This window comes from Anser cygnoides, chromosome 15, assembly GCF_040182565.1.
Source record: "Anser cygnoides isolate HZ-2024a breed goose chromosome 15, Taihu_goose_T2T_genome, whole genome shotgun sequence".
NCBI lineage: Eukaryota > Metazoa > Chordata > Aves > Anseriformes > Anatidae > Anser > Anser cygnoides.
The window spans coordinates 149,107-176,290 of record NC_089887.1 but is presented as its reverse complement, the minus strand read 5'-3'; the positions used below and the strand labels follow the sequence as shown (position 1 = coordinate 176,290).

Here is a 27,184-nt window from a genome sequence, read left to right as displayed (position 1 = left end):
AAATCTTTTGTCACTTTCTCATTATTCTCACTGCTTTGAAAGCCACCAAAAGTAATGTACCTGTAGATGGTAAATCTTAATCAGTGTAGCATTTCAATCTGTTTCAGACAAAGCTGATTGGTATTGTGCAGTTATAGTATTTGCTGCTACTGGAGTGTTTTAAGCATGATTCCTGGTTTCACAGCCCCTGCTCCCAGTTAGAAGTAGCACATTTTGCCATGAGGGGAGATGCCTTTTATCATACAATCTTGTTTTTTTTTTGTTTTGTTTTCCTGTATAACTGTGTGAAATAGTTGTTTTCAGTCATCTTCAAGCAAATGAATATTGGCTGCAAAACAAGCTTTTGAAGATGTAAAGCCAAGTATGAGTGAAGTTTTGAAATGTTCAGATATGTGGAATGTGCTGTTGAAGAGTAAATTCTGCCCCTGGCTTCCTGGCCCCAATTCATATCAATTTTATCCTAATGGAGGATGACTGTTTTAGTACTAAAGCTGTGTTGATAAGATAGTGAACAAATTGATTGAAGAGAAATGGAGTCTAAGAAAATTAGCAGGAAATAATTTGAACTAAGATTTCAATCTGCATTGTTAAACATACCGTTTGTGTAGAGAACAGGTAAGGCTTGAACATGTGAGTTGTTGCAGTCTGTAGTATGCTACAGCAGTCAGAATCTTAAAGAGGTTGTTCAGGGACAGAGATCTCAAATGACAAGAAGAAAAATTTTCTGCACACTGCCAGTAAGAGAACTTTTCAGTGGGAGTATTTGGATTTTTCTTTAGTGTTCTAGAGACAGGGCTTGAGCTATGGTGGTCCATCAGACTGCTGTAGAATGGCGTTTGTGCTCCTATTCTTGTTTGTTTGCTTTTATTTCCTGCCTCTCATTCTGCGTATGAAATGGCATCAATTTTTTTCAGTTTGTTTTTAGGACAGTTTTTCAGAATGAGCTAGACCACGAACTACACCTGCCTGAAGAAAGCCAGAACAGTTAGGCTGGTAAACAAATTGATCCTAGGGCAAAATAAATTGTTTTCTGTAGCGGAACAGAAGATCTTCGTAGAAACTGGATGGTGATTTTGGCTGGGAACCTTTGGTTACATGCTCTTTTCAAAACATGTTCTCATACTAGGTGTACTGGAAGAGGCTGAATTCTACAATATCACATCACTAATAAAACTGGTAAAGGACAAAATAAGAGAAAGAGACAGCAAAATCTCACAGGTGAGGCTGTTTTCTACTGTGTTTTTGATTATTTATGATATAGTAAGTAATGGGTGGTTCCTTTTTTTTTTCCATAACTGCTCATTTCCCCGGTAAGATACTGAGCGGCTGTACCCTTCACAAAAGGCACAAGCAAACAGTTCCAGTTCTAGTTCAAAAACTAAAATTCTGTTGTTCAACAGTTGTTCAAAAATGTCTAGTTATAGTGGAATTTCTTTGTCAAAATATTTCTGGAAATAACTATTTTAGAAAACACCTTGGCTAGCATTATTTTTCTCATATACATTTAAACGCTCTGAATATGGTGAGATATATGATAAGATGTATAAGTGCTGTTTATACAGCATACGTACAAATGTTGTTTGCTACAGAAGATCAAGATGGGAACTAAAGTTACTTTATTTGTGGTGCTCTATAGTTTTGAAGACCCTGCCTCTTCTCAAATCAGCTCATGAATGTTTCTTCATAAAATGAATATCATAGAGAAACTGTTAAGTAAAGAGTATTCAAGTTTGTGATTGTTCTTTAACTCTGCTTCTCTGGCCTTCGACTGAGTCTTCACAGAGACATTACAAACTTACTGTTGCCAAATTTGAAGCTGGGTTGTGGAATAGCAGTATTTTCTGCAGGGTTTCACCTGATGTGGTCCTAGTTATTCATTGCTCTGGAGAAGGTAGCTTGACAGAGAAATAACGACATTTTTGAGTATGGTCAGACATCCCTTAAAGGCAGAATATTAGCCTTGATTTTGACTAATGTGGTTTGCTACGACATGGAACAATGTAGGAAGCTCATCTATTTATGGATAAGTCTTAAGATGATTATAGCTCTTAAGTAGCACTTTCAGTCCCTGAAACATTCATGAAGCACTGAGCAAGGTGACTCTGAGCAAATGAGAATTCTACAAAAAAAATGGGTTGGTGCTTACTATTTCTAAAGAATAAGTCACAAAGTTATAAAGATAGCGAATTCCATGCTGTATTGAGCATCTTATATTTCTTCCTAAAGGTGCCAGTCAAACATGTGTACAGGGTGCTGCAGTGCCAGGAAGAGGAACTCACTCAAATGGTCTCCACAATGTCTGATGGCTGGAAATTTGAACAGGTAACAGAAACATATAGGATATAATTTCAAAGTCTTGTAAAAATTTACTTATGTGAAAGAGGAGTAGGAAGTCAATTCTGTGCATCTTTTTAAGTGCAATTGTTATCAGAAATTGGATTAATAAAAAGATACATGATTAAATTGAAATTTCAGATTTGTATTCTTATTTGTCAGAGAACAAAAGTGCTGTAGCTCTCTGTTGGTTAAACTGATCTGACTTTCTATAAAAACATACATCATGTTTGAAATGTAACTCTTTGGGGTCTACACAGCAGCAGGGTGAATAAACCAAAATAAAATAATGCAAGTTTATAGAAATGGTAGGGCAGACATCTGGTAAAAGAGATGAGCTTGAGATAACTGTTAGTTAGGCCAAAGCAGTGGTTCTTCAGGTAAAGGACTGATATGTATAAGAGGGAAAACTTATCCAGTGCAGGTGGAAAGCTGGATGGGCATGAGCTACAGGTGTTTCCATCTTTGCACTGCGTAAAAATAACTTTGAAAGTACATAAGTATATTGGAAAACACAATGTGAAATTACAAAATGATTTTTCTTTTCTCTTTGATGATCTCTGGGAATAAGAAACTAAGTACATGGCCTCTTCATCTTTTACATTCCTCTCCTACCAGAATATCTAAACTGCACAGGAGCAGTGGTTCTGTTAACTCTGGAATGAGACCCGAGTGCTCAGCCAACATCTTTTTCAGTGTCTGGTGCCAGCTGTAGGAGAGATCAGAATATAAGCACAAACTTTTTATCCCGTGCACTCTCCCCCTAATAACACAACAAAGGAACGTTTTAAGAATACAGCACACAAAACTAAAAAAGAATGTTTTGTTTGTATTCAATAAAATGTGTAAGGCTTTTGTATCATAGAGAAAGCCATGACCAAATAAACTAAACCAACACAGAGAAAGCTTCTTATGCTTCAGTTCTCCAGTTCAAATATTAAAAGATCCATTTGGCGTGCCAGAAACTCAGTATTAAGTCACTTGAAAAAGCTCTCACTAAATCCACATGGCTGGTTTTTGACCAGTGCATTGACAAAATTTTTTAGATATTCTTTGTCATGAGAAACTAGCTTTCGCTACAAAACAGATTCTTTTCTTTTTAACAGAATAAATGATACTATATCTTTTAGCTGTCTTAAAATCCTGTGTTCTTTGTGAATATTATATTTGGGAGTATTACTGCTTTGGCAGCGCCACTGCAGAAAGAACCATTATAATCTCTCTTAGAATTTATATTTTTGGAAAACTCCAGTGGTTTTCTTGAAGGTTATGTCTTTCATTTCATCCAGCTTCCTTCCTACTTCGCTTTTGCCACGTGTTGCTCTCTCTTGGACACACAGTTTGAAGTAGATAGACACAGTAGCTGTATGGTCCCTTATTATTCAGCTTCTCCTTTCCTCAGACCAGGTCGTTCTCTCCTTTGGTTTTATGGCAGACCTGCTTTTAGTAGACCTATTTCACTTAGAACATAATTATAATACTCTGTATAATCCAAGCAGTTTTATTATGAAGATTTGAATGTGCAGTAGCATTTCTGTAATGTATTTTTTTCTAAATAACTCTTTGTTGCTCGGCAGTGTACTTCCTTCCGAAGCACTCTATGGAACGGCACCTACCATGCTTATGTATATATTAACATTGATGGTATAGAGATCATCAACTTTTTCAGAGGAATAATATTCCTGTGGGTTGAGAGTCCCTGTACTCTGTGCCCTATGTAACATGTTTTAGCAGTTGTTTTTGATCAGAAATATTTTTTCCCTCAATATTTCTACTTTTCTATCAAAATACAATTGGATGTGACAAATAGGAGAGGAAAGTGTTAAACCGCTGGTGCACTTATGAGTTATCAACTTATGCATTGATGCACTTTTCTAAAGAAAGTGAATGAGTGCTGCTAGAAAAGTGCAATTAAATATCAGTTTCATTCCAAAAAAAAAATAGCCTTAATAGTTGTGCTGCCCCACTTCCGTGATTTTAATGTGTTAGTCTGTGGATTATTTTTAGCTTCCATTGTTACCTCTTCAGGCAATCAGAAGAATAACATTTTGGCATTACTGCATAATGAGAAACTTTGGGCTATGTAACATTGCCACATACAAAGGCTTTAGACAACAACAGCATGTAAGTCATGTAAATTTTAATGATTAATGTAACCTGAGTCTGTCACCGTAATGCTGTCTTCAATAGGTTCACTATATGAGAAGGACAGTATTTAGCAGCTGCCTTCAAAATTATTCACGTAACAATTACAGGATAAATAAATTTACTGTCCATGAGTCTTCTTGTCAGTGTTGATTTTCAGTATACTGTGAATAGGAGGTTGTTGTCTAGTTCTTCGCACTTAATGTAAAGCTCTCACCTTTCTCAAGTGCGCTGATGGGCTGTGCTTTAATTTAAACGGGTTAGGAAGTGCCATGTATTATTAAGATAAAATATTTTTTGTAATAAATTGTGAAATATTGCTGAGATTGTTATGAACTTCTGAATTTTTAGACATTTAGCAATTGTGAACAGAGCTCATGGTACTAACCTTCATGGGAACGGGACAATTTTTTACACTACAGTTCTTTTCTTGGGTCTTCTGTAAATTGGCTATTCTGAAACCAGTTTGGAATGCTCAATTTTCTTAAATTTCATTTTTTCCTCTAGATGACTTAATATATTTCCTTAGCTATATTTTATTTAACAACTTTTGGAACAAGACGAGGTTCTTTAATGTACAGGCTGGATATGTTGCTTTGCATAACACCTTCCAGTCTTATACCCATGTTACTGTTTGCACTTGGCATGTATGACAGGAAAATAATGCTCTCGCTTTCATAATACGCCAAACTTTGTTTAGGTTTTTCAGAGTAGTTGGTTACACCACAATGGTATGGGGAGTTTTCTAACTTACGATCAGTGACTCCTTTAACTTCCCTTGAAATATCAGACGGCTTTGCAACTGCCTCCATAACTTTTCAGTAAGTTAAAATTAAATTTCTAGCTTGGTAGCAACTTGTTCTAGGGGCAAGTAATTGTTACTTACGCATTTGAGCTCATCTGTTATTTGTATGATTTGGATAATGGTATGTGCTTCAGCTTTACAAAGGTTTCTTTTTGTGTTTTGCTCTGATTGGTTATTTCAGCTTGTCAGTATAGGTTCCCAGTATGGCTGTGGCCGGGCCCAGCAGTCAGAGTATCTCCTGATAGTGTCACGGGAAGTGAAAGGGGAAGAGAGATGCTTCCAGAAATGCTGCAGTGAGGTGTGTCGCACCGTTCTTTTTGCCCTCACACTGATATGCTTGGCCTCCTTGCGTTTCTGCTGCATTCAAATCATTCCACTTTATTCCTAGGTGTACAGCACATAGTAGTTTGTATGTATTTGTGACTGGCTTTTATTTATATTCACAGTATTTCATTGCACATTATGAATGTTCATATTGTTTTAAAAAAAGCAAACAAAAAATTGTTTGTTTAGACTTGAGTTAAAAGTTTTTCTAAAGAAGAGTTCTTGTTTTAATAGGTAACTTTTTTTCCTTAAATCTTCCTCCAAAGTTAACAGCCTTTGGTCCATAGTTGTTAAGTAAAAGTTGTACAATTTAAATGTTAGAAGCCCTGTAAATACAACTTCGCGTTCACTGATTTCAAAAGGGGCATTCTTCCAGTTCAGGTATATTTCGCATACCTAATAACAAGTTAACTTTAGAGTCCCGAGTCCTTTACTTCTGGTAACTCAAAACATAATTGGTTATTAGGTGGATGAAATATATTAAAACAGTAAAAATGAAAAACAAATTTTCAGAGACGAAAAATACGGAGGATTGAGGGGATAACAAAAGCAGCAGTTACTTTTAAAACTTGTATCAAGAGGAAGGAATATCTTGAGGTATTTTTGGTTTTGTTTTTTTGGTATTAGGCCGTCTCATCCTTTCTGCTCCCCTTGTTCCCAAGTCACTGCTCTTTTAATCACTGCGTTACTTTCCAGTGTTCAAGATCTTTTTGCTAGACAGTAATACCGGAGGCAGTTCCAAGTTCTCTACATAGCTGTGCTCTGTTTCATAGTGTGTTATGTGAATTGATTTGGGAACCTGGTATTCTTCAGTATTTTTCTCCAACAAAATACTTGGAGTTTTTGTTGTTTTCCTTGCTATATGTATGGTTATTCAGTCTAAAAGATTAGTATAACACCATGAAGATAATATGACAGCGAAGTGACTTATGAGCAGAACCTTGCCTATGATATGGACACTTATTCTTGCAATTCTAGATTTTAAACTTGGACTGCTGCTGAAGTATATTCCAGAATCTATTTTCAAGGTACTAAGCAATATCTGTTTCCTGGAGTTGCATAGGTAACATTTGGAATGTAAAATTAATGTACTAGGTTTGCAGACTTCCTGGAAGTGGGTAGGAATGTTGAGTGTAGGTAAGGATGTATAGGGTACAGGCAGCATGATGTTGTTCGTGTGTTTGTTGTTGAGAACTAAAAGTAAAGTTCAGTGTAATAAAATGGGAGATGGGTGAAGGCAGTAAAGAAATGAAAGCAGATATAAAATAAATAATAAGAAATAAATAATAATAAAAAAGAAATCTGGAAGGAAACCTTTCTTGCTCCTAGATTTGAAGTCTGAAAATTGATCAAGAGGTCTGAAATAAATACATTTATTGTCTTAGAGTCATTCATCAGCGCTGACTTAAGGGCTGATGCGTATATCTTTTTAGCCTTTTGCAAATAATTTGAGAAGGCAGTTGAGTGAAAATAGTAGAACTCAAAATGGAGTATGGGCCATTCATAGAATGTAATTTGTAAATAAATAAATAGAGGGGAGGACTTTCATTCTATCAACTTTTAGTATAAAAAAAAAAAGTTTCCAAGACAAGCCTTCTGGTATACAAGCAGTTCACCAGGTCTGAAATAGAAGCAGTAATACTTAAAATAGAAGAATATTCAAAATAGAACTTGAGAATAATTGTGGTGTATTTTACTGAGCTTTGAGAATCAGACAACCACAGAGAGAGAAGGAAACTGGTAGTCATGAAGAAGAGTTAGTTAATATGAGTAAGAGAAAAGCAGAGGAGAAAGGGAGGTAGGCAGTATGTTGCTTGTGCAAGTTGGAGTGTTTATATTTGATGGTGATACCATTGCTAATTTTGTCCTGTAAATCCATTGTATAGATCTGAATCAATATTGTTAAACCAGGATAGACAAGTTATTGAAATGTCACGTTTAGAGATCTGTCTCAATTCAGCTACGTGTGAGATTTGTTCACTTAAAAAATAATGTTCCTAAAAGTGATGCACCAACCATGTTACCTTTCAGTGGGATATTTTTAGTTGTACAGTCATTGATTTAAAACAGGGAGAGATTTATATTTTCTGCTGCTATTGAATAACTTGATGCGGGAATGATTTGACCTATTCTTTCAGCTATGCCAGTTTTATCGTAAGTTCTTTAACTCCCTTCTCTTTGAAAACAAGCCTGACTGTGGATAGGCATCAGGTAGTCTCTGTCTGCTGTTACTTATCACAGAATGGTTGAGGTGGGAAGGGACCTCTGGAGGTCATCTAGTCCAACTTATCTGCTCGAGCAGGACCAACTGGAGCAGGTTGCCCAGGACCACGTTCAGATGGCTTCTGAATATCCTAAGGAGGGAGACACCTCCACACCTCTCTGGGCAACCTGCCGGTGCTCAGTCATCTCCACAGTAAATAAGTGTTTCGTGATGTTCTGATGGAACTTGCTGTGTTTCAGTTTGTGTCCATTGTCTCTTGTCCTGGTACTGGATGCCACTGAAAAGAGCCTGGCTCCTTCCTCTTTGCACTCTCTCTCATATTTATTGGTAAGATCCCCCTGAGCCTTCCCTTCTCCAGGCTGAACAGTCCCTCTTGGCCTTTCCTGCTAGGAGAGGTGCTCTGGTCCCTTCAGCATCTTTGTGGCCCTTCATTGAGCTCTCTCCAGGATTGCCATGCCTCTCTTGTTCTGGGGTGACCAGAACAGGACACTGTGTTCCAGGTTTGGCCTCACTATTGCTGAGGAAAGTGGAAAGATCACTTCCCTTGACACGCTGGCAATACTTCGCGTAATGTGGCCTTTGCGGGAAGGGCAGATAGCTGGCTCATGTTCAGTTTGGTGTCCCCCAGGTCCTTTTCTGCCAAGATGCTTTCCAGCTGGGTCATCTGTCCAAGACCTGTCAGCTCCCCCAGCCCTTGTGGGTTCATTCCATCAGGTCCCATGGACTTGTGTACGTCCAGTTTGCATAAGTATTTCACGGCCTAATCCTTTTCCACCAAAGGCACGTCTTCTTTTCCATCTTCTCTATGGGGACTGGGATTGCTGAAGGCCAGTCTTGCTAGTGAAAACTGAGGCAAAGAAGGCATTTAGTATAGTGGCCTTTTCACTGTCCTGTGTAACCAGGTACTCTGTCTCGTCCAGCAACAGACTCATATTTTCCCCTACTTTTCCTTTTGTCGCCAGTATACTTACAGAAGCCCTTCTCAATCTCCTTGACATCCCCAGCCAGGCTCAATTCCTTCAGGGCTTTAGCTTTCCAAACTTCATCCTAGGATGCTCAAATAATGTCTCTGTATTCCCATCCTTGCTTACATCCTCTGTATGCTTCCTTTTTTTTTTTTTGTTTGAGTTTGTCTGGGAGCACCTTCTTCATCCACACAGGCCTCCTTGCATTTTTGCCTGACTTTGTGTTTTTTGGCGAAAGTATCTTCACCTTGCTCAGTAAAGTGGATTCCATCTCTCCCAAAGAAACGCTGGTTCACAAACAGGGTCCCATGGTCACAGAACCCAAAATGTTGTTTCCAACATCAATTCCGTAGCCAATTATTGACTTATGCTAGGGGTGCCTTCCTCCTCGCACCCTTTTACCTCTCTGGCGGTATTGAAGACAACACCACCTGGGCTCCCCTGACATTGACCGTTGCCCACAGAGCTTTGCAGTCACTTTTGGTACAGTCTTGATTTTTCCCTTGGCGGTATCATTTATGCCCATGTGGAGTAAAAGCAGGGGGTAGTAGTCAGAGGGTTGGACCAGCTGTGGTGGTCCGTCCACAGTATCCCGGATTTGGGCCTCTGGCAGGCAGCAAACCTCTGTAGTTGATAAGTCAGGCTGACAGATGGATGCCTCTGTCCCATGTAGCAGGGAGTCACCCATTACGATGACTCACCATTTCTTCCTAGTGGCCTTGCATGGTTTAGGGTTAGGTGGACCAGATGCTTGGCTTGTAGGCACATCTGGCTTTACTTCAGCTTTTAGGGTGGTAAACCTGTTTTGTAGATGTATGCCCTTAGGTGGGGCAGGGGCTGTCCTCTTGGTACCAGAAGTCACTAGCTTCCACCCTTTCCTTTCTCCAGAATTTTGCCAAACAATTTATGCCATTTTTTTTTCTTTGACCTTTCTGATTGTCATTTTATCTTACTTTAAAATTCAGGCTTTATGACACAGAGACTTTCTTCTTGTTATTTCTGTGTCTTCTCAGGAAAACCCTGACCTGTATTGGCACATCAAGCAGTATAATACAAATAATTCTGCTTCTCTTGATTTATGAAAAAGAAAAATTACTTGCTCTCCATTTGTGCCTTTGTTAATTACAGCTGACAGCCTAGTAGTGTCAGGAACTTCATTCCATGCAATCAATGAATGGATCGCAATCAGATAAATTTTCTGTGATACGTAACGTTTACATTTTCCTGAGCTCAGTTATGACATTGTTGGGACTCAACACATGGAAGGAAAAAAACAATGAGGAAAAATACATATATACATATAGATACATATAAATACATTTATATGTTTATATAATCATACAAATCTGTGAAATTCATAGTTTAAGAATATTTTTTCCTTTCTTAAGTTGTTGGTCATAAAAAACTTCATCTGCTGTTGAGACAAAAAAAAAAAAGTTTGTCCTTTCAGAAAACATGAGAAGCAGCAGGCTGAAAAACCTGAAAATTCTCCTCCTATGCATTGTAATACATAGATGCAGTGATTTGCTGTGTTTTTGTGTTGTTTTGAGGGGGGAAGAAGGTGGCGGGGGACACAGAGAGGTTTAAGAACTCCTTACAGTTTATCAGCATCCTTCTTAAAATGTTGCTGCCTACACTGGGAACATTGAGATGACTTGCTACAATACTGCTTTATTTCTAAGCATACTCTCTGACACTACAGTTCTAATCTGCAACCATTTTTCACTGTTTCTTTTTCTGCTATCTCCTTCATTGCTGTTCTTGCATCTTGAAGCTAAGATGAAGTTTGTAGCATCCTATTGAAAACTACACAAATAATACATCATAGGCTGTGGACATATATACGTAGAACTATTTACAGGAGTATAGTGCATTGAAGTTTTGAAGAACTTGTGTTTAACGTTGCAAAAGAAACTTTGTCTTGAAATGCACCAACTATTTAATGTCAAAAAGTCATCTATATTTATTGCAGTCAGCAACATCAATAGTTTTGTCCAGTGAGCTAATAAATAATCAGACACATCTCCTAAAAAGACTTATATGCAAAAGGTCAACTAATTCGAATTATAAAGCATTAGTGGAGGATTTAAGTAGCTATCAACTGAGGAACTATCAACCTAGTTTGAATCATGATTGAACATTTGGCTAATGTTTGGATCTTGTATCATATATTTCAGAGAAATCACTTATTACTGTTGTGTGTCAATGAGTAAAGAAGTATTATTTTCTTCTGGTAGGATAATTACTACAGCTGTTATAGCTTATCTATTATCAAGTTCTTGCCATTTTGCAAGAAGAAAAATTGACTATACTGAATCAAATCGTATGCTTGAATTTTATTCTTCAAATTTCTCTTCAGAGAAGGTTAATTATGTATGTTTTTTTAAACATGTATCCAGCTTCTTGAATGTGTTCTGGTCTATAAGTGGGTTAAAAATACTGTTTAAAATATTCCTACATTTTACCACAGTAATTGAAGTAGTTGCTGTGTTTGTATTATGTAGTTTGATATATAATGCATAGACTAAACTTTATATCACTTCAACAGGCTTAGAGCCAACTTAACAGCTTTTTTTTGTTGTTCTAAAAATTGTTATCAATTATACTATCAAATGGTGTTGCTCAGTCTTGGGTATGCAACAACTCCACACGACAGTTCTACTTCCTGGCAGTTCTGCTTAAAGTGGGAAGGAGAATAATCTTCCTTTCAATTACTCTTCCTTCTCCCTCCTTAAGAGAGGCCTTGAAGATAGTCTTGCTGTAGCACTAAGCAGGACACAGTAGGAGCAGAAGATGAGCTTTGTAGAATGGGACATATAGCTGTGATTAGGCATGCTGTAATGCCATCCGGGTCTGGAAACTGTGATATTACCTAGGCCTGGCATCAAGTTGTTTCTTTCTGCAGACATACTGCCTGATGCTCTTCATAGACACTAGCTCTTTCAGTCTGTAGATGTTCTTGCTTGGCTGTCTTACCAGAGTGCTGGAACATCTGAGTATCTCTCTCTTCTCTCTCCCTAAAAGTACAATTAAGCTTTATTTTCTCATGACAGTGCTTTATGGAAGCTGCTTTTTACCTTGGTCTGCCTTCAGCTTTTGTTGGGGAAATTGTCTTATCCCTCAAGTAGATTCTGGACCAAGATTTCATCTTGGCTTCATCCTTCCTACTCTAAGAAGTCTTTTACTTTCTTTGGTGGTCTGCTAGACTAATGGAAGTACGCTTGTTTTTAGACAAATAGCCATAGTTTTTCAAATGCTGCTGCTTTAAAACACAAGTCAAGCCTTTTCTGTGGAGCCATTACCAGGGCAATTTAATGATATAATAGAGACTGAGGAATAGGACAGCCTTGTTACATGTTTGTGGTGGTGTGGTAGGTAGATGTAATATAGTTTCAGTAATGACATTTAGATACAGTGTATCTGTGCAACAATTTGATTTTTTTAGGTCCTTGAACTGTGTTAGTAATTATAGCACCATACATTAACTTGCCATGCTTTTGACATAAACCTTTGAAAAATGAACCAGCTACATCTGAATTGATTCTGTCTGGGAAAGGCAGGCTATGTAAAGCTAGCATTAGGTAACTGTACCGTGTGTAAGGTAAGACAGGATATATGAAACTTATGCCATTTGATAGACATGCTGCATATGAGGTAATACTGATGTTGATTATATCCCTCCTTATCAGTAAATTGTCATTTATCATTCAGTATCAAGACTTGCAGGAGCTTGTAAATAGGTCACATTTCATTATACATGGCTTCCGCTTGTAGTGCTTCCTAAATTAAATACCTCATAGCAGTACACATGGATTTCAGACGTTAATTTTAGTGTCCCAACATGCTGTGTCTTGCTGTTTTCCGACGAAGGACAAATTTTGACTTTGTCTACTCAAAATATGTTTTGGCAGAGGTATTTTTATTCTGTAAATATAGTGGTAGGTATCCCTCCAGGCTAAAGTGCTTCCTGCATGCAGCCATTTACGTACTAAGTCATACCACATTAAGATACCACGTTCAAATGTTTTTAAAATTAACTTTGGAGGATGGGAAGGTTTCCATTAAATAGCAGGAACAGGGAACAGGCTGCATCTCCACTGGCCTGCCTTTGTACCCTTTTCTTTGACAGTATAATCATAACTGTAAACCATTAACTCTGTAAATGTTTAAAAAGAAAAGCTATGTTTATCTTATCATCAGATTGTCAGTGTATTTGTCAACATCAAAATGTATTTGCATTGAAGTAGAGAGTCATGCGTCAGGCACAGCCATCAGTCTGAAGAGTGAGGAGTGTTATTTCTTATGAGAATTTACGGGATTTGTTTTATATGGAAATGCAACTGACTTTTTTTCTTCTTTCAGCTGGTCAGTATTGGTTCTTCCTATAACTATGGCAATGAAGATCAGGCTGAATTTCTGTGTGTTGTCTCAAAGGAATTGCATAACACTCCCTATGGCACAACCAGTGAACCCAGTGAAAAAGCAAAGGTAAGTTACTAGACATCGGAGTAAAGAAATATTGTCAAAACAGGTAGACTTTGCTAAGTCATGCTAGGCCTATCTCTCTTCTGGACTTTTATTTAATTGCCTTTTCTCCCTCCTTCAAAACTGATAATGGTTCCCTGTTCATTGTATAAGAGAGTGTAAATGGTAAAGTCGTCATGAATTTGTTATACAGGATGGCTTCTTTAAACGGAATATTCTGTATTGTTCCTGATACCTATCCTGTTTTTTGAGTATTCACAGATATTTGCTGTTTACAGTTGAGAATCTACATTTTGTTTCTCACACATTTTAATGACTCCTTATTCTTTACATGATTCATTTGAAAAATGTTTTCCTTGCTTGAGTTGAGCTGAAGACATCTTACTGTCACGAATGGGGATTTTAGAATGCTGTCTTTGAAAAACAGTGTGCAATATGTTGTAAAATGAAGATTTTTTTAGCCTGTTATTTTCAGGTTTCCACCTAGTTCTCCTTCCTTTCTGTAACCTGTTTTATAAAAAGACTGTAATGGGTACAGTATCTTAGCATTTTCATCAGTTGTCTTTCAGAGTCTGTACAAATCAAAGATGTAAAAACAACTGAACAGTAATAAGGCAGACTAGTTATGTATGTAAGCATATTCTATTGCTTTGTGTGAGGAAACTACTACAGGTAAACTGGGTACTTTTTGTAGTTGGCTTAAAAGCTTTTTATTTAGTATGTTTAAATGGGAAACAGTTGATAGAACATCAATGATTGCTTTCTCAAGAATCACCTTTAAAGTAATAGATCTTGAAATAATGCTAAAATGTGATGTGGGTCTTGGCATTGAGGCCCCAAATAGATAAAACTTCACTACTTCCTCTGCTGTGTAACTTCATTTTGCTGCTACATCTATGGAGACATTTTTTAAAATTGCACTTTAAAAGTACTCCAGGTTTTTGTTTGGATGCTTAGTGAAATGATTGATTTCTGCTAATTTGTTGCTGTTGAGATGAGATTTCCAAGGAGTTGTAAGGGATTAATGTAATCAAGGGTAAACAGTGAACCTGTGTAAGCCATGTCTCATTCTTTCCAGAACCCTAATCATGGTCTGCTTTCACCAGAATGGTTAAGGAAAATCGAAAAGTTGACAAAGAGGGATGTGGCAATAGTTTATGGCTGGGATACATGCCTGAAAAAAAAAAGAGTGGAATTCTTGAACCTGCTACACACATTCATAAGGAATAGTAGTACATCTTCAGGGAACTTCAGAAGTTGCCAGAGTTACATTGCATCCTTAATTTAATAGAAATTATGGATCAAATCAAACTATTAAACCATGAAAAGAAAAACTAATTCAGGGCACAGTTCAACTCCTGTACAATTAGTAGCTCTGAGAGAAGCTAAATCCTAGACCTCTCCATTCAAGGGCTTCTTGGTCATCATTTTGGAGAAGAGTGCAGAGCATAATTTGACCAGGGCAATGAATGTGACTTACTGATAGTTTTTGGTTGGCGATATAAGCACTCACTCCTTGTTTCCTGGAAGAGTTGAGCTTTTGCTAGCAATAAATGGCAATGCTTGAAAAATCGTTTTTGATACAGTGTGTTTCTGCTATATATTTTATAGCTATGTGTTGCATTGGGGCATGGGGGGAGGAATTCCTTTTTGTTTGAGAGGTTTCTGACAGCTGTGTGAGAAATTTGGACTGTTCTTTAGGAACTGTTGATCCAGTAGTTCCCATCTGCAACCTGTTCATTAGTGTCTGAGTTGGTCTTCATGAAGTTCGTATGATTGAAATTATGGTATACAGTGATATATACAGAAAGACACATTCACCTCCTGGGACTGTCTTCTAGAAACAATGAGAAAGTCTTCCTAACTATTACTTTTGCAGCAGATTAGGTTACAGAAAGAAAAAAAGCACCAGTATGTAATTTTTATTGATGCGCACTTCAATTTTAAATTAATAGTACTGGACTTTCAAAATAGGAAAAAGCATTCTCTGATACCCCATCTAATCAAACTTCACCTTCTTAGAGACATTTTTTTTATGCTTTCTTGTTTGGAAAACGGTTTGCTTAGATAGGTTAGAAGAGGGAAACAGTAGCAATTAAAACTTTGAAATGTGGGATTCCAGCATAATCAGAATCTCTCATTGTTACTGGTCCATGCAGTCTTTACCGACTCTCAAACCTGTACACCATTTAACTGAACTATGTATTGGTGAAACTCAGACATGGCAATACAAAGCATAACACGTTATTTTGCTGATGTAAAGCATAGAAAGAATGTAGAGACAAATGGCAGAAAATGTGCTGTGCTATGAAATATTAGGGGTGATCAGTCTTGTAGTGTATATTTTCCACAAAGCAATTTTAGCACTTTCCTGTCACTGGCATTTTCAAGGAAAAAAATAAGCAGGTCAAAATTCACCAAAAAATAAAACCAAAAAGATAGTGAAGTACCAGTCTTTGAGTATATTTAAGCACCTGCCTTTCTTAGTTCTTTTGTTAGTAGCTGACTTTTGTGTAGCCTTGTAATATGCCTGAGAGAGGGAATTTAACCCCATTTGGAGCATTGACTTAAATTGTTTCAGTGACTTTTACAGGAAGCCATGGCAATACTAAAAGATAGCCTGTGTTCCCACAAGCATTCTTCTTTCATACCACTTCATTTACCTGTCACTCTTGGAAGTAATGACCAAAGCCTGTTCATAAAATCTGCATCCAAGGTTAGGTTTTCAGGTGCTATCCTTCCCCATATGTGGGGAACAGTAAGTGGAATAGAGATACCAACTCTGGTTTATTTAAGTTTTCTCTATACCTAAGGTTCCTCTTACATTGCATGGCACTATTGGCTTCTATCTGCTGACTGTAGGATGTTTGGGAAAGGAAATTTTCATGAAATCTATAGTGTTCCTGCTTGAAATTGTCTGCTGCCGTACTTTCTTACAAAGAGCGGGGATCCTGGATAAAAGTAAATAAATGTCACTCCCAGATGCTTCAAGTGTAAGTGGACTGTACTTTGTTGCAGCACTGACTCACCTGCAATCTTTTCTTTTCCTTTCCTTTCTCTATACTTGCTGCATGCTGCATGCCACTCAGAGTGAAGATGAAGAAACGGATTACGATATGAATGACTCAGATTAAGTGTAAATGTCATGGTGAGCACTAGCTGCCCTAGGATTTTACCCAGATGCTTTTCTGCCCCATCCAATTCCTGCCCCCACTAGTGCTGTCCTTTGGCTAGTCCTGGTGGTGTATTTGTTTGTGGTTATAGTTGTGGCATGGTTAGCAAAAACAGAATACATGTTCTGTATGTTGCTTCTTTGACAGAGTAATCAATGTTGCTGTTATCAGCTGTACTATGATCCATACCTTTAAAGTTATGCTGAGAAGAAAAGTGCTTCATATAGGTTCTAGGGGGAAATACTATAGGATCAAAATTGGTTTTGATTTATAATTTCCTTGCACCACCTTTTCTGTCAATTACTTTTTATGTGTAGGGGTGTCTCATACAAACTTGGAGTATAAATTTTCAGCAAATGTCTGATGTGGCAATAAATTAACGAACTTAACTGAAGTGCAGTGTAGTCAACAGATCTGATAATTTTGAAATTAATAATTTTTTCATCAAGACCTGGCAAATAGAGGCACATGATGTAATCTTACTGCTACAGTTGTCTTTATCACAGGAAACAACTCTCTCCACAGAAGGGTCAGGTCCTTTCTACTGCAGTTTGACATCTTATTGAAGATCAAGGTACTTTACAGGTCACATCAGGAATCCGTATATATCAAAGATGCTTGCAATTGCATGAGATTGAGCTCCAGCTTCTCATCTACACAGCTGAATATTTTAGCTGTAAAGCAGCCTTATACTTCTCTCTGAAGTGTTGCTTCCACACAGCTGAAGAAGAAGATACATTACAGCTGGTTGAAACTAGGTAATCTTTAAGGTCCCTTCCAACACAAACCATTCTATTATCCTATGATTATTGTCTTTCCTGATGCTAACAGAAACTACTGCTGAGGTAGAATAAGGTCTTTTGCTAAGCCTTCTGGAATGGTTGCAAGGAATGGATCAAATCTGAAGCTTTACTGAAAAAAGTAAATTGATCCTATGATGGAATTGAATGCAAGCTTTCTCAGCTGCCTGAGAGACAGAAAGTCTCTTAAGATGTTATTCTGTCTGCAGCAGATTTATTCTGAGCGGAAGGAACTATCACACTTGGGCCCTTAGGATCAGAGAGTTTATTCAACATTGCTGAGAGTTTTTAAGTCAACTTTGGATCTGCTGCATCTGGATGAAAAACAACAGAAACATGGTAAGCAGGAAAATTCTGAAGACAACAGAGCTAAAGTATAAGTTCAGAGGAGCGTTATCCATTAAGGTCTCTGTTCAGCTAATAGTGTGTTTTCGCATGAACTTCTTCAGTGCCTGGTTCTGCTCAAGATATATTCCACAATCCTAGCCACTGGCAGTTTAAGAAAAGACCTGCCCTAACTGTTTTCAAATTTTAGTTACCTCTGCTAGTGTTGAGACATCTTCTCTCAGCATTTTTGCCCAGGAAGTGACTAAAATGTTCAGGAAGTCTCATTAAAGTTTTATTTTCGTGAAAAAGGAGGAGTTTCGGATTGCAGAATAGAATCGGTCATTCTTTCAGTAATTAGTAATTCCAATTTTGATAGAGTTCCTGATAATTGAAATTCAATATTCTCTTTTCCTCTTTGGACAAAGTCACTGTTCATAACTATAGAAGATCCTCTTTCACCCAATTTCTAAACAGAGGTGGATGGAACACTTCCCTTGAGAGCTTACTGATGAGAAATCATTTCCTCTTTAGTAAAGTTAGGGGTTGCAGAAAAAGTACCAAGTAAAATGTGTTATAATATTGCCTGAGCTGATGGAATTTTCTATTTTACGTTGGATTTACTGGCTCAGCAGTGTGCCAAGTTCAAAATCTAGATCTGGCTTAGCTTGTCTTATTTGTATGTGCTCTTGAAGTTACAGAAAGTAATTCTAACTCTGTTAATCTTAAAAGCATTTTTTTTTATCTTTTAGGAAAGAATAAACTCAAATGTTGCATTTCAGATGGGAAACATTCACAAAATTAATTGATCCACTAATATTTTCTAACTCCACAGGTGCTTGTTTCAGCCATGTTTTTGCCCCTCTTGGCATTTACTTGCTACTTTTGATGGGTCAGACTGTTATCCACTATGTGGACTTCTGCCCCAATACCTTATTCTCAGCGGTGACCGACTCCAAATACTTGAGGAAAGAGATTAAGCGTGAAGCATTTATCAGAATAACTCGTGATGTATTTCCCCAGCGTCTGGTAAGGAGCAGGTTAGAAATTTTGGCTTCAAGCCTGCATCCAGATCATTACATCAAATAGGTATCATTGGCACTACATTCTGTAAGTTTGTCTAATCCCTTTTGAGTGTATTAGTACTAGCTACTGAGCAATTTTCAAGGCCTGTCTTTTCCGTGCAGAATGCACCTGTATCTTTCTGACATCTTAATATGAAAAGTTTTTTGCTTAGTACACATAGTAGATTCCTCCTCATGAAATATGCAGTGTTTGCATTTAAAATATACCTTAAAACACATTATAGCCCATCAGAGAGATCCTGTATTTTGGAAATTTATCAAAGTACCTGCAGTGTCACTTCATTTCCTAACTTGTAAATAATAGTAAGTCTGACTTTGAAATGAAACAGAACTTTGTAACCACAAAGTGAGATCCAGGTACTGCAGGCATTTCAGGGAGCAAGTGATAAAGTGGATTTTTTTTAAGTTAACTCTGAACTGTCCTTGAGAGCATACGAATGGTGATGGAGTCTTTATGAACTCCAGTCCTTAAAATATTCCATGGCATTGTGCAAAGCAGGTGAGACCCTACTTGACTATAGCCACTGTGAATGACATACTAGGCTTAATGACCGATAAGAGGCTGATACGGTAAATTATCAACATTTTAACAATATTAAAAAGAAACCAAACACCTAGACCTTTTCATTTAAAACCAAACATGAAACTGGCATGCTCTGTTAATTTTTGGTTGACAATTTTTACGCAACAGGCACAAAGATCGTGTGTGCTGTCAAATTCTGTGAATCCTCTGGGGGTAGAATGTGCTACTGAGTGCTACTAGCATGAGGTGTTTGTCATAATATGAGATTAAATTGAAATCATCATAGAAAGAAATTTTGCATTGAAGACAGCTATGCCATTTCCCAGGGACTGTGCCTTTGCTTTCTGCCAGGTTTTGAAGAGCTCTTCTCAGTACTTGGAAAACAACCAGGAAGTAAAAGAAAATGAATTACTGTTAGAGATAATTTTACTTGCCGACAAAGTACTTGTGCTAAGTACATTTGAAGCTTTGCTTAGTCTTTTTTTGGCCATGGTCATCACTGGTTCTACCGTTTGCTTGCAGGCTTCCCTATGGGTACACTAAAGCAGCTTCAGAGCTGATGTCATTACTGCTGATTGCAGTATTCAGGTTAGAGTAGCAATGCGAGAAACACGGTGGCCTGGACAGTCAATCCTAAGACATGGATCCTTTCTTCACTGGAGGTGCTGAAGAAAGTTGAAAAGGGGAAAATAAAAAATCAAAATGAAAATAGAATACATAGTCTTCGTGTTAAAGGATGCTATATACAAGGTTTCCTAGGTTCTTCAGGGGCAGATATTTTGGTTTCATTAGACGTCATTCCCTATATTTAATATACACCTTTTAAAATGTATATTAAACAAGTCAACTGCCTTTAGGGGAAAACCAAATCATTTTATTCACTGTAATGGGAATCTCAGTTCCTTGGTAACAGTGGGAGAAGCAAATTCCTTAGACAATTTTCAAGAAATACATTCCTTCTCATGAAGTCAAAAGGCTGCAACGCCTCTCAGCTGCCTGGCTTGGGTGATTCAAAGGATAATGATGGACAGGGTAGTGCATGAAAAGTACAATGTGCTATGTCTTGTCTCTGCAGAAGCAATTTTCCTGTGGACTGGGAGGGATGCTTAACAAACTTGTGAGGTCTCCCATGAACAAATAATATTAATGTAAAACTATTTTAAAACTGTTGTCAAAGTAGGATTTACTGTCCTATAGGTGGTGAGTCCAACTGATCAGCTTGTATATCCGAACTCCACTGTACAAAACTATTTACTAAAACTTTTTACTATGAAGAAATCTTGTTGGCTGAATTTAGTTCATGCTAAAGATCAAGTCTGGACATCTATTTCAAACGTCAGTTTAGTTCTTGTCAACTCATACTCTTGGTCTTTGAAAGCTGAATGCATCATCTCACTCAGTATGACATTTGTGCACATTTTAGGTTGCTAATTCACGTTTTCAAGGGATACAATTGCAGCTGAAACTTGAGAGAGTTAAGGACATTTACTGCAATAGGAAAAAATTAAGATTAAATCCCAAGTTTTAAAATGTATCTGGTTCATTTACTATATGGGACCTAAGTATCTTTAGAACAAGGATGAAATAAAATGGCTTACTTCTTATGTCTTCCAGCCCTTAAGTTTTGGTTATATTAATCAGACTCAGCTACTAGCAGTGATGTACATTAGTTTTCATGATGTTTGATAGTAAAACATTGTATGTATTAATCTTTCTTTTTCAGTCTTAAAGCACAAGCTTCAAGAATGTCCTTGAAACAGCTTCTTTAAAAATTATCAGTTTTTTTGAAATAGTCATTATGCCTCCATTCTTTGTCCTCCATTCTTTAAGAATGACATTGAGAGAATTTTCATTTATAAAATTGTTGGTCTCTTTCAGATTTTGCAAGAACGAGGTTCCAGGATGTGAAGAGAGTATTGAACAGTGAAGATTTTTTCTCTTTTATTCCAAGATGCAGTGAATTGTCACATTGAAGAGGCTTGGCTGCAAAAGAAAAAATCTGATTTAGACAATTTTCTGTTGATCTGGGTTTCAACCATTTTTGCCTATAAGCTGGTGTCAACTGGCTGAAAGCGTTGCAAGATTACTTAATGGGAATAGATGGTGTGGGAGTGTGTTTTAAGTTTTGGTTGTAGTGCATGGTTGTACTGTCTTATGGGCTGGCTGACACTGGCCATTTGAAAAGAAATGACCATGCACTTATATTTTCCTCTGAGACATGTAGCACTTAATGCTTGGTGCTGGATGACCCAACGTTGATCAGTTTGCAGAGATTTTCCTACTAATCATTGTAAACATTTAAAGGACAATGCAATTGGTGCTACACACACACGTTACAGCCCACAAATGCAAATATTTGGGCCTACATTGTTTTGGAATCAGTGACAGCCCTAGTTGACTGTCTTCTACTGCACATTCCTTATGGCTCTGTGACATTCTGTTTCATAAGAACAGCCTAGGAGATCAACTGAAACTAGCATGTAAAAAGTTACACAACAGACAAAAGGTTTCTTTAAAGGAAGGTTGTATATATTGACTGTGGGTTTATGGCATATGTTAATACACAAAGGGAAGACTAAACTCTGAGAAAATGGCCTTCATCTGAGTAATTCTTGATGTTCTTTCTGTCAAATCAGTCTCCTCCTGCAAAAGTTATGCTCCAGTCTTAGCCAGATGTTTGGAAGGGGAATCAAAATTCACTTAAAATGAACAACTGAACTTTCTTTCTTTTGAGATATTTGTATTCAAATGTGTGTTTGTACTTTTAAAAAATTCCTGTACGTGTTGACCTCTATGGATTACAGTAGAGATTTTTCAAGAGCTGGAAGTTTTACAGAAATATGGTTGGTTAGTCCTAGATCCCTATCTCTGTGGCTGGGATTAAAATCAACCTAAAGTGTGAAGACAAGCTCATGCAATCGAAATACTTAATTACTTCATACATTCAAGATACCTGTAATCAATCTTTCTATACTGTTTCAACTATGCAGTTAAAGAACACCGTTTGAATACATCTGGTGCAGCTTTATTAGTTTGTCCTTGATGAAGGCTAATACACAAGACTGGAGCTTTTTAATACACTATGTTTTGAGCAAAATCTTTTCGCACATCTTTAAAACACGTAATGATATTGACGGTATAAAACTCAGCTTCATTGACTTACATAGCTGAAAGCAGTGGAAGGGAGTTTCAAAAAGCTGTAAGATTGTTTTGAATTCTGCAGACATTTGTTTTCATTCTCAGTAACGTCAGAATTTATGCATATACTCTAGGTAATCCTTTACACAAAAGCCCAATTGTCGAACACCCAGGGTCTACCTTTATTTATTTTTTTTCCAAAAAATAATAATAATAAAAAATAATAAAAAAAAAGATTATACATTGATAAAAGTTTGGCAGGAACAATTTGTAAAAACCATTTCTACTAAGCTGGTTAAACAGTGGGCTAAATGTTTTGTCCATGCAACTAATGCTTGAAAGGGTTTGTAATGCATTTTGCCACTTGGATGTGGTCTGCACTGGAAGCTGCTGGCCCCTCCACAACAACACATAAAATGTTTGTCTTTTTTTAAAATGTTAAAACTGAATTGAATTTACTAAAAATGTAATTGTGTAGGGAGCAATGTTTATACTTTTATACTTTTTTAGGCACCCATGTTTTATCTGCTTAAATTTAACACCCAAGTTTCCCTTACGTAGTAAGAGATTATCTTATGTATCTGAAAATAAGCATAGCTATTGTCTGTGTTAAGTACATATTAAAACATTTCCTCTGCTGCAGTAGTCACTGTGTTTTTAAACAGCATGACTCTACCATATTCCCTGAGCTCTCTAGCTCATGGAATTGCAGCCAACTAGGTTTCTTGTTTTCTTGATGTGCTTTACAGAGTAACGCAGCATTGGCCTAACTGGATTCTAAAGCTCAAAATATCTGTGTAATGATCCTTCTGAATCTGTATTTCTGTTTCTCTTATTTAACTCCTCCCAAAATGAGTATTTTGTTTCATGAACTGAAATTTTCAAGAATGGCAGCAGCAAAGCATAAGTAACAAACTGAGCAAAACCAGAACAAATTTAGAGTATGTAAAAGGGTGTTTTTTTTCCCAAGTATGTTTTTTTCACTGGAGTTTTTTTCAGTTTAAAAACATGCTTTTATGGTGAGATTACCTGCTATCTAGTTTACATTGTATCCATGTTGTAGCAAATTTGGGGGAAATGGGTTGTTAATCATTCTGCACTTTGTTTCCAATACCTCACACAGATTTTAAACAAAACAAAAAAAGAACTTTAATAGGTACCTTGTAAATTATTTTATATATGCTATTGTTTGAGACCACTTAACTACCTACTTTTCCGTTCTTGCTATTGTCATTGTTGCTTTAATTTTTGTGAACATCTGAGGCTTTGAGATAGTTGGAAGTGCAATTATATGCCTTTTTCGGGGCATTAAGAATCATTCCCTCAAAAAGTTTGGTTTCTTTTTATTTGACTCTTGTAATGTCAAATAAAGTTAGCTGTAGTAACAAGGTTGTTGTATTAGAGTCCAATCTACATCAAGTTTTGGAAACATTGCTTCGTATGTTAACATCTTGCAGGATGAGGTAATGTACCGATGTAGTTTAAACTGGAGTCCTTTGTCTGTGTCTTTGCTGTCATTGGGAACTATTTACCTCAAACGACCTGCCTATGATGATGTAAAAGTGATATGTACACTGAGGGGTCTGTAATTGAAAAGTTAAACTGCAAAAGCATGAGGTGAACTCTGGATTTCTACAGCTTATCTTTAAATCAAAACAGTACCCCAGGCTAGAATTTATAGAATCATTTCTATGCTTCTGTGAATTTAGGATCCTGAGCATAAAAAGATTATAGCAGAAGAAAATAATGCAGGAAGGGAGAGGTACCAAAATAAACAGTCAATCAAGGTAAGCTCTCATGAAAAAACTACGGAAGGTTTAGCTTTCTACACCTTCACTACATGAATATTCAGTGAAGTAGTCTGGCATGTTGACCATGGAAAACGAGGTTACTTTAGTAGATCATTAGAGGACTTCTTAAATGTCTGTCATTTCTTAAATGACAGACTTCTTGCAAAACTTGTGTAAAAACTGAAAAGTTCAAACTTACTGTAGCCATTTCTTTCTTAAAGTTAGGAAACAGATTGTTTGGACTTAATTTAGACAAAAGTTATTTTTTTTTTGTATGGGAGACAACTGATTTCTATGTGAAATGCTTTTGGATTTCAGAAGGTGACAAATAAAGAGTTTATATGCAATGAAGACGCCATTCTGAAGCTGCTAAGATGTGAATGTCACCTGGTTCATAACTGTTCAAAAGTATAGTCTGACTCAGCTCCCACAATAAATGAGAAATAGCTTTTTTAATGAAAGATACAAGGTTACCTGGAATTTTCTCCTACTTATTATGGAGTTATTAAGGAGTCTGGGTAATTGCAGTTTATCTGTTAGTAACTTAATTGTGTGTCACAGGCTTGATTGTATTTAGAAGCTTATATTGATTGTCTACTGAACTTTCAGTCCTCAGAATCATATACTCAGAACATTTGAAAAAATGTTTTTTTTTCAAATTTAGCTAGGTGTCTTGTAATGATACCAGTTCCTTTCATCTTTCACGTTAGCTTTAGTAAAAGATATTCCTGAAAAAAATTGAGCTCGATTCCATCTAATTATTTTTTGTCTTCATATTTTCTTCAGACAGTAGCTGTGTAGCTCCATTTCTAGCAATGTTTATGAACAGTCATGATTGATTAGGAATGGTATTATTTCCTGAAGATACCAGAATTGAATCAATCTCCTCCTTCTCTGAGAGAGTTTTTTTCAGGAGAAAAATGTAAATTTCTAGCAGATTAAACAGAAGAATATGCAATTGTAGGCCTGTGTAGGGAACCAGTGTGTTGAGTGGGATGATGGTATTTTCAGAGTTCAGAATTCTCAGAACATAACACTGCATTCTCTGAACATCTGTTGAGGTTGTTGGAAGTTGTTGATCTCTTTTTGAGCAGTGTCACCAACAAATTAACGCACATATTAATAACAAATTACCTTTTTATTGGTATTATAAAAATGAACTTACAATGCAAAAATGCAGAAATGTGTGAATGAATGCAATTATATAGAAAATGGATTATAATGCGTACTGTCCAATCATTCAGGTATACTGGAGTACATTCCTTGAAAAGTAATGAGAGAACAGCGAAATACTGGGCTTTTCATGGAGATCAAAGTAAAGTGAAAAAAATAGTCTGAAGATGAAGTGTGGCATTTTGTTCACTTAAAATGTGATAAAATCAGAAAGTGTCATTCTCCTATTTTATTCTCTCTTTCCACATCAAAAATCTCTTTCAAGTTTTTCAAATTAACTTCTTCAATCAGCCATGAAAGTTGGGGCCCTTGAAAAAGACATGGGATTTTGCTTTGCCTTTAACAGTACCTGCTAGCTCAGGACAGCGAAGTGTCTCCTAACACAGACATTTTGAAATATATAGTCTGAGGATGCTGTCTGTTTGCTTCATTATAGTTTATACTGTAGTTATTTCTAGCTTTAAGTACGATCTCAGGAAATTACCTGGGTTTGCATGTAGGATTACTGATTCTTAAAATAGCAAAAATAGTCCATTAAAAAATGTGGACACCTGTCTGAACTCAGTGTATTACAACTTCTCTTTCTTTTGGTTCACAACAAGCGGTAGCTGTCTTTAAAGGCTTCTTACTAAACTGAAGCTTTAAAGGGCTAAATAGATCTTCTTTTATTGCTCAGTTTGCCTAAGTGAATGAGCTCTTTTCAGTGCAGAAATGTTAAGGGCTAAAATACTTTCCAGGGCTAATTTGAGGTTCCAGGAAAAAAAAAACAAACTTCTAAAAAGCAGATAGTTTTTTTTCTTCTAACAGATGCTACAATCGTTTTTAGAAACTGCAGATATAACCAATTGCAGATATAAGTGTGTTCCTATCTCGCTTGAAATTTCAATATGCAACTTGGTAAGGAGTACAGCAGAGAAGACGGCACATTTGCCCACCACTTCATTATTGCCTATGTTGAAATTTAACAACTTTTGTGAATAGAACTGGCAATAGAGAGGCTTTGAGGAAAATTCTATGACAGGAAATTCTTGCTGAATGTTTCATTGCAACTTGGCAGTCCTTTACTTTTGCAAAGTCTACCAAGGCATAAACTTCTGGAAATTTCAGTTTATAAAATACCGCTGCATATATATATAGCCTTCTGGGTTCTCCCAGATGTTGTGTGTTAATAACTATTATAATCAGAGAAAATTACTTGAAGTTATTTTGATCCCTTTGGGGTGGCTGTGGCAGGAGAAAGTTCTGTAAGAGTATTCTCCTTGCTGTAGAAAGCTGAGCCTAAGTTTTGACCCACTGGGAAGTTGAGACTTCCAGGCCTGGTTATATGAAATGTAAGAGCTGATACATCTATGTACCTGATTCTTGCTCCTTTTGAAGATTTTCCGAAAGTGTATGCACAGTTTTACCGAAACTTAAATTGGCTGATGTATGCTTGCTAGGATGAAGCAAGTGCCAAGATGTTGTAAAAGAAATGTTGCCAAGCTGTCTACTTCGGACCAAGATCACCAAGCTGAACAAGTATCAAATGGCAACTATTTCTACTCGCTTTTGTACTGAGCCTCATCTGAGCCTGGCTATGACAAATCTGTAACCCTATTTCCTATAGACTGTCTTGGCCCACCTACCTAATTCATCAGGTTGTTTTGTTTTTGTTTGTTTGAAATTACTGGTCTCACAATTACTTGTGCATCAGCTGTGTTGCTATCCAAGTGGCCATACTTCCAACATGTTATTTCCTGGATAGTGGATTAGCAATAACACTTTATTTTGTGCCAATTCATTATCTCTGAAGTGTTCTTACTGCAGCAGAGTTTGACTTTTTGATTTGGTTTTAATGCTTTTGCATTAGCCAAAACTCTTAGCACAGACATGGACAAAAAAATGAATCCAAGGAGT

General features: G+C 36.9%; 1 protein-coding gene and 1 long non-coding RNA gene across 13 annotated transcripts in view; one reads left to right on the top strand and one right to left on the bottom strand.

The window, feature by feature from the left end:
• KCTD5 (potassium channel tetramerization domain containing 5) overlaps positions 1 to 26,059 on the top strand; it is a 36,775-nt gene extending 10,716 nt beyond the window's left edge. For 2 of the 12 annotated variants that reach the window (XR_010825098.1, XR_010825105.1), the window contains exons 3-9: positions 1,127 to 1,218; positions 2,227 to 2,322; positions 4,363 to 4,458; positions 5,466 to 5,582; positions 13,160 to 13,285; positions 14,361 to 18,608; positions 21,066 to 26,059. Coding sequence is in view for 3 of the 12 variants with exons in the window: in XM_066977662.1 (XP_066833763.1) it covers positions 1,127 to 1,218; positions 2,227 to 2,322; positions 4,363 to 4,458; positions 5,466 to 5,582; positions 13,160 to 13,285; positions 21,066 to 21,095 (557 nt within the window). In the remaining 9 variants the exon portion in view is untranslated. The remainder of the gene's footprint in view (positions 1 to 1,126; positions 1,219 to 2,226; positions 2,323 to 4,362; positions 4,459 to 5,465; positions 5,583 to 13,159; positions 13,286 to 14,360; positions 18,609 to 21,065) is intronic. The other 10 variants (XR_010825099.1, XR_010825101.1, XR_010825100.1 and 7 more) reach the window with 10 other exon arrangements.
• The window catches only part of LOC106046029 (uncharacterized), an 11,322-nt gene continuing 4,177 nt past the window's right edge, over positions 20,040 to 27,184 (bottom strand). Inside the window, exon 2 of the long non-coding RNA XR_007164891.2 lies at positions 20,040 to 21,170. This is a non-coding gene — a long non-coding RNA (uncharacterized lncRNA). The remainder of the gene's footprint in view (positions 21,171 to 27,184) is intronic.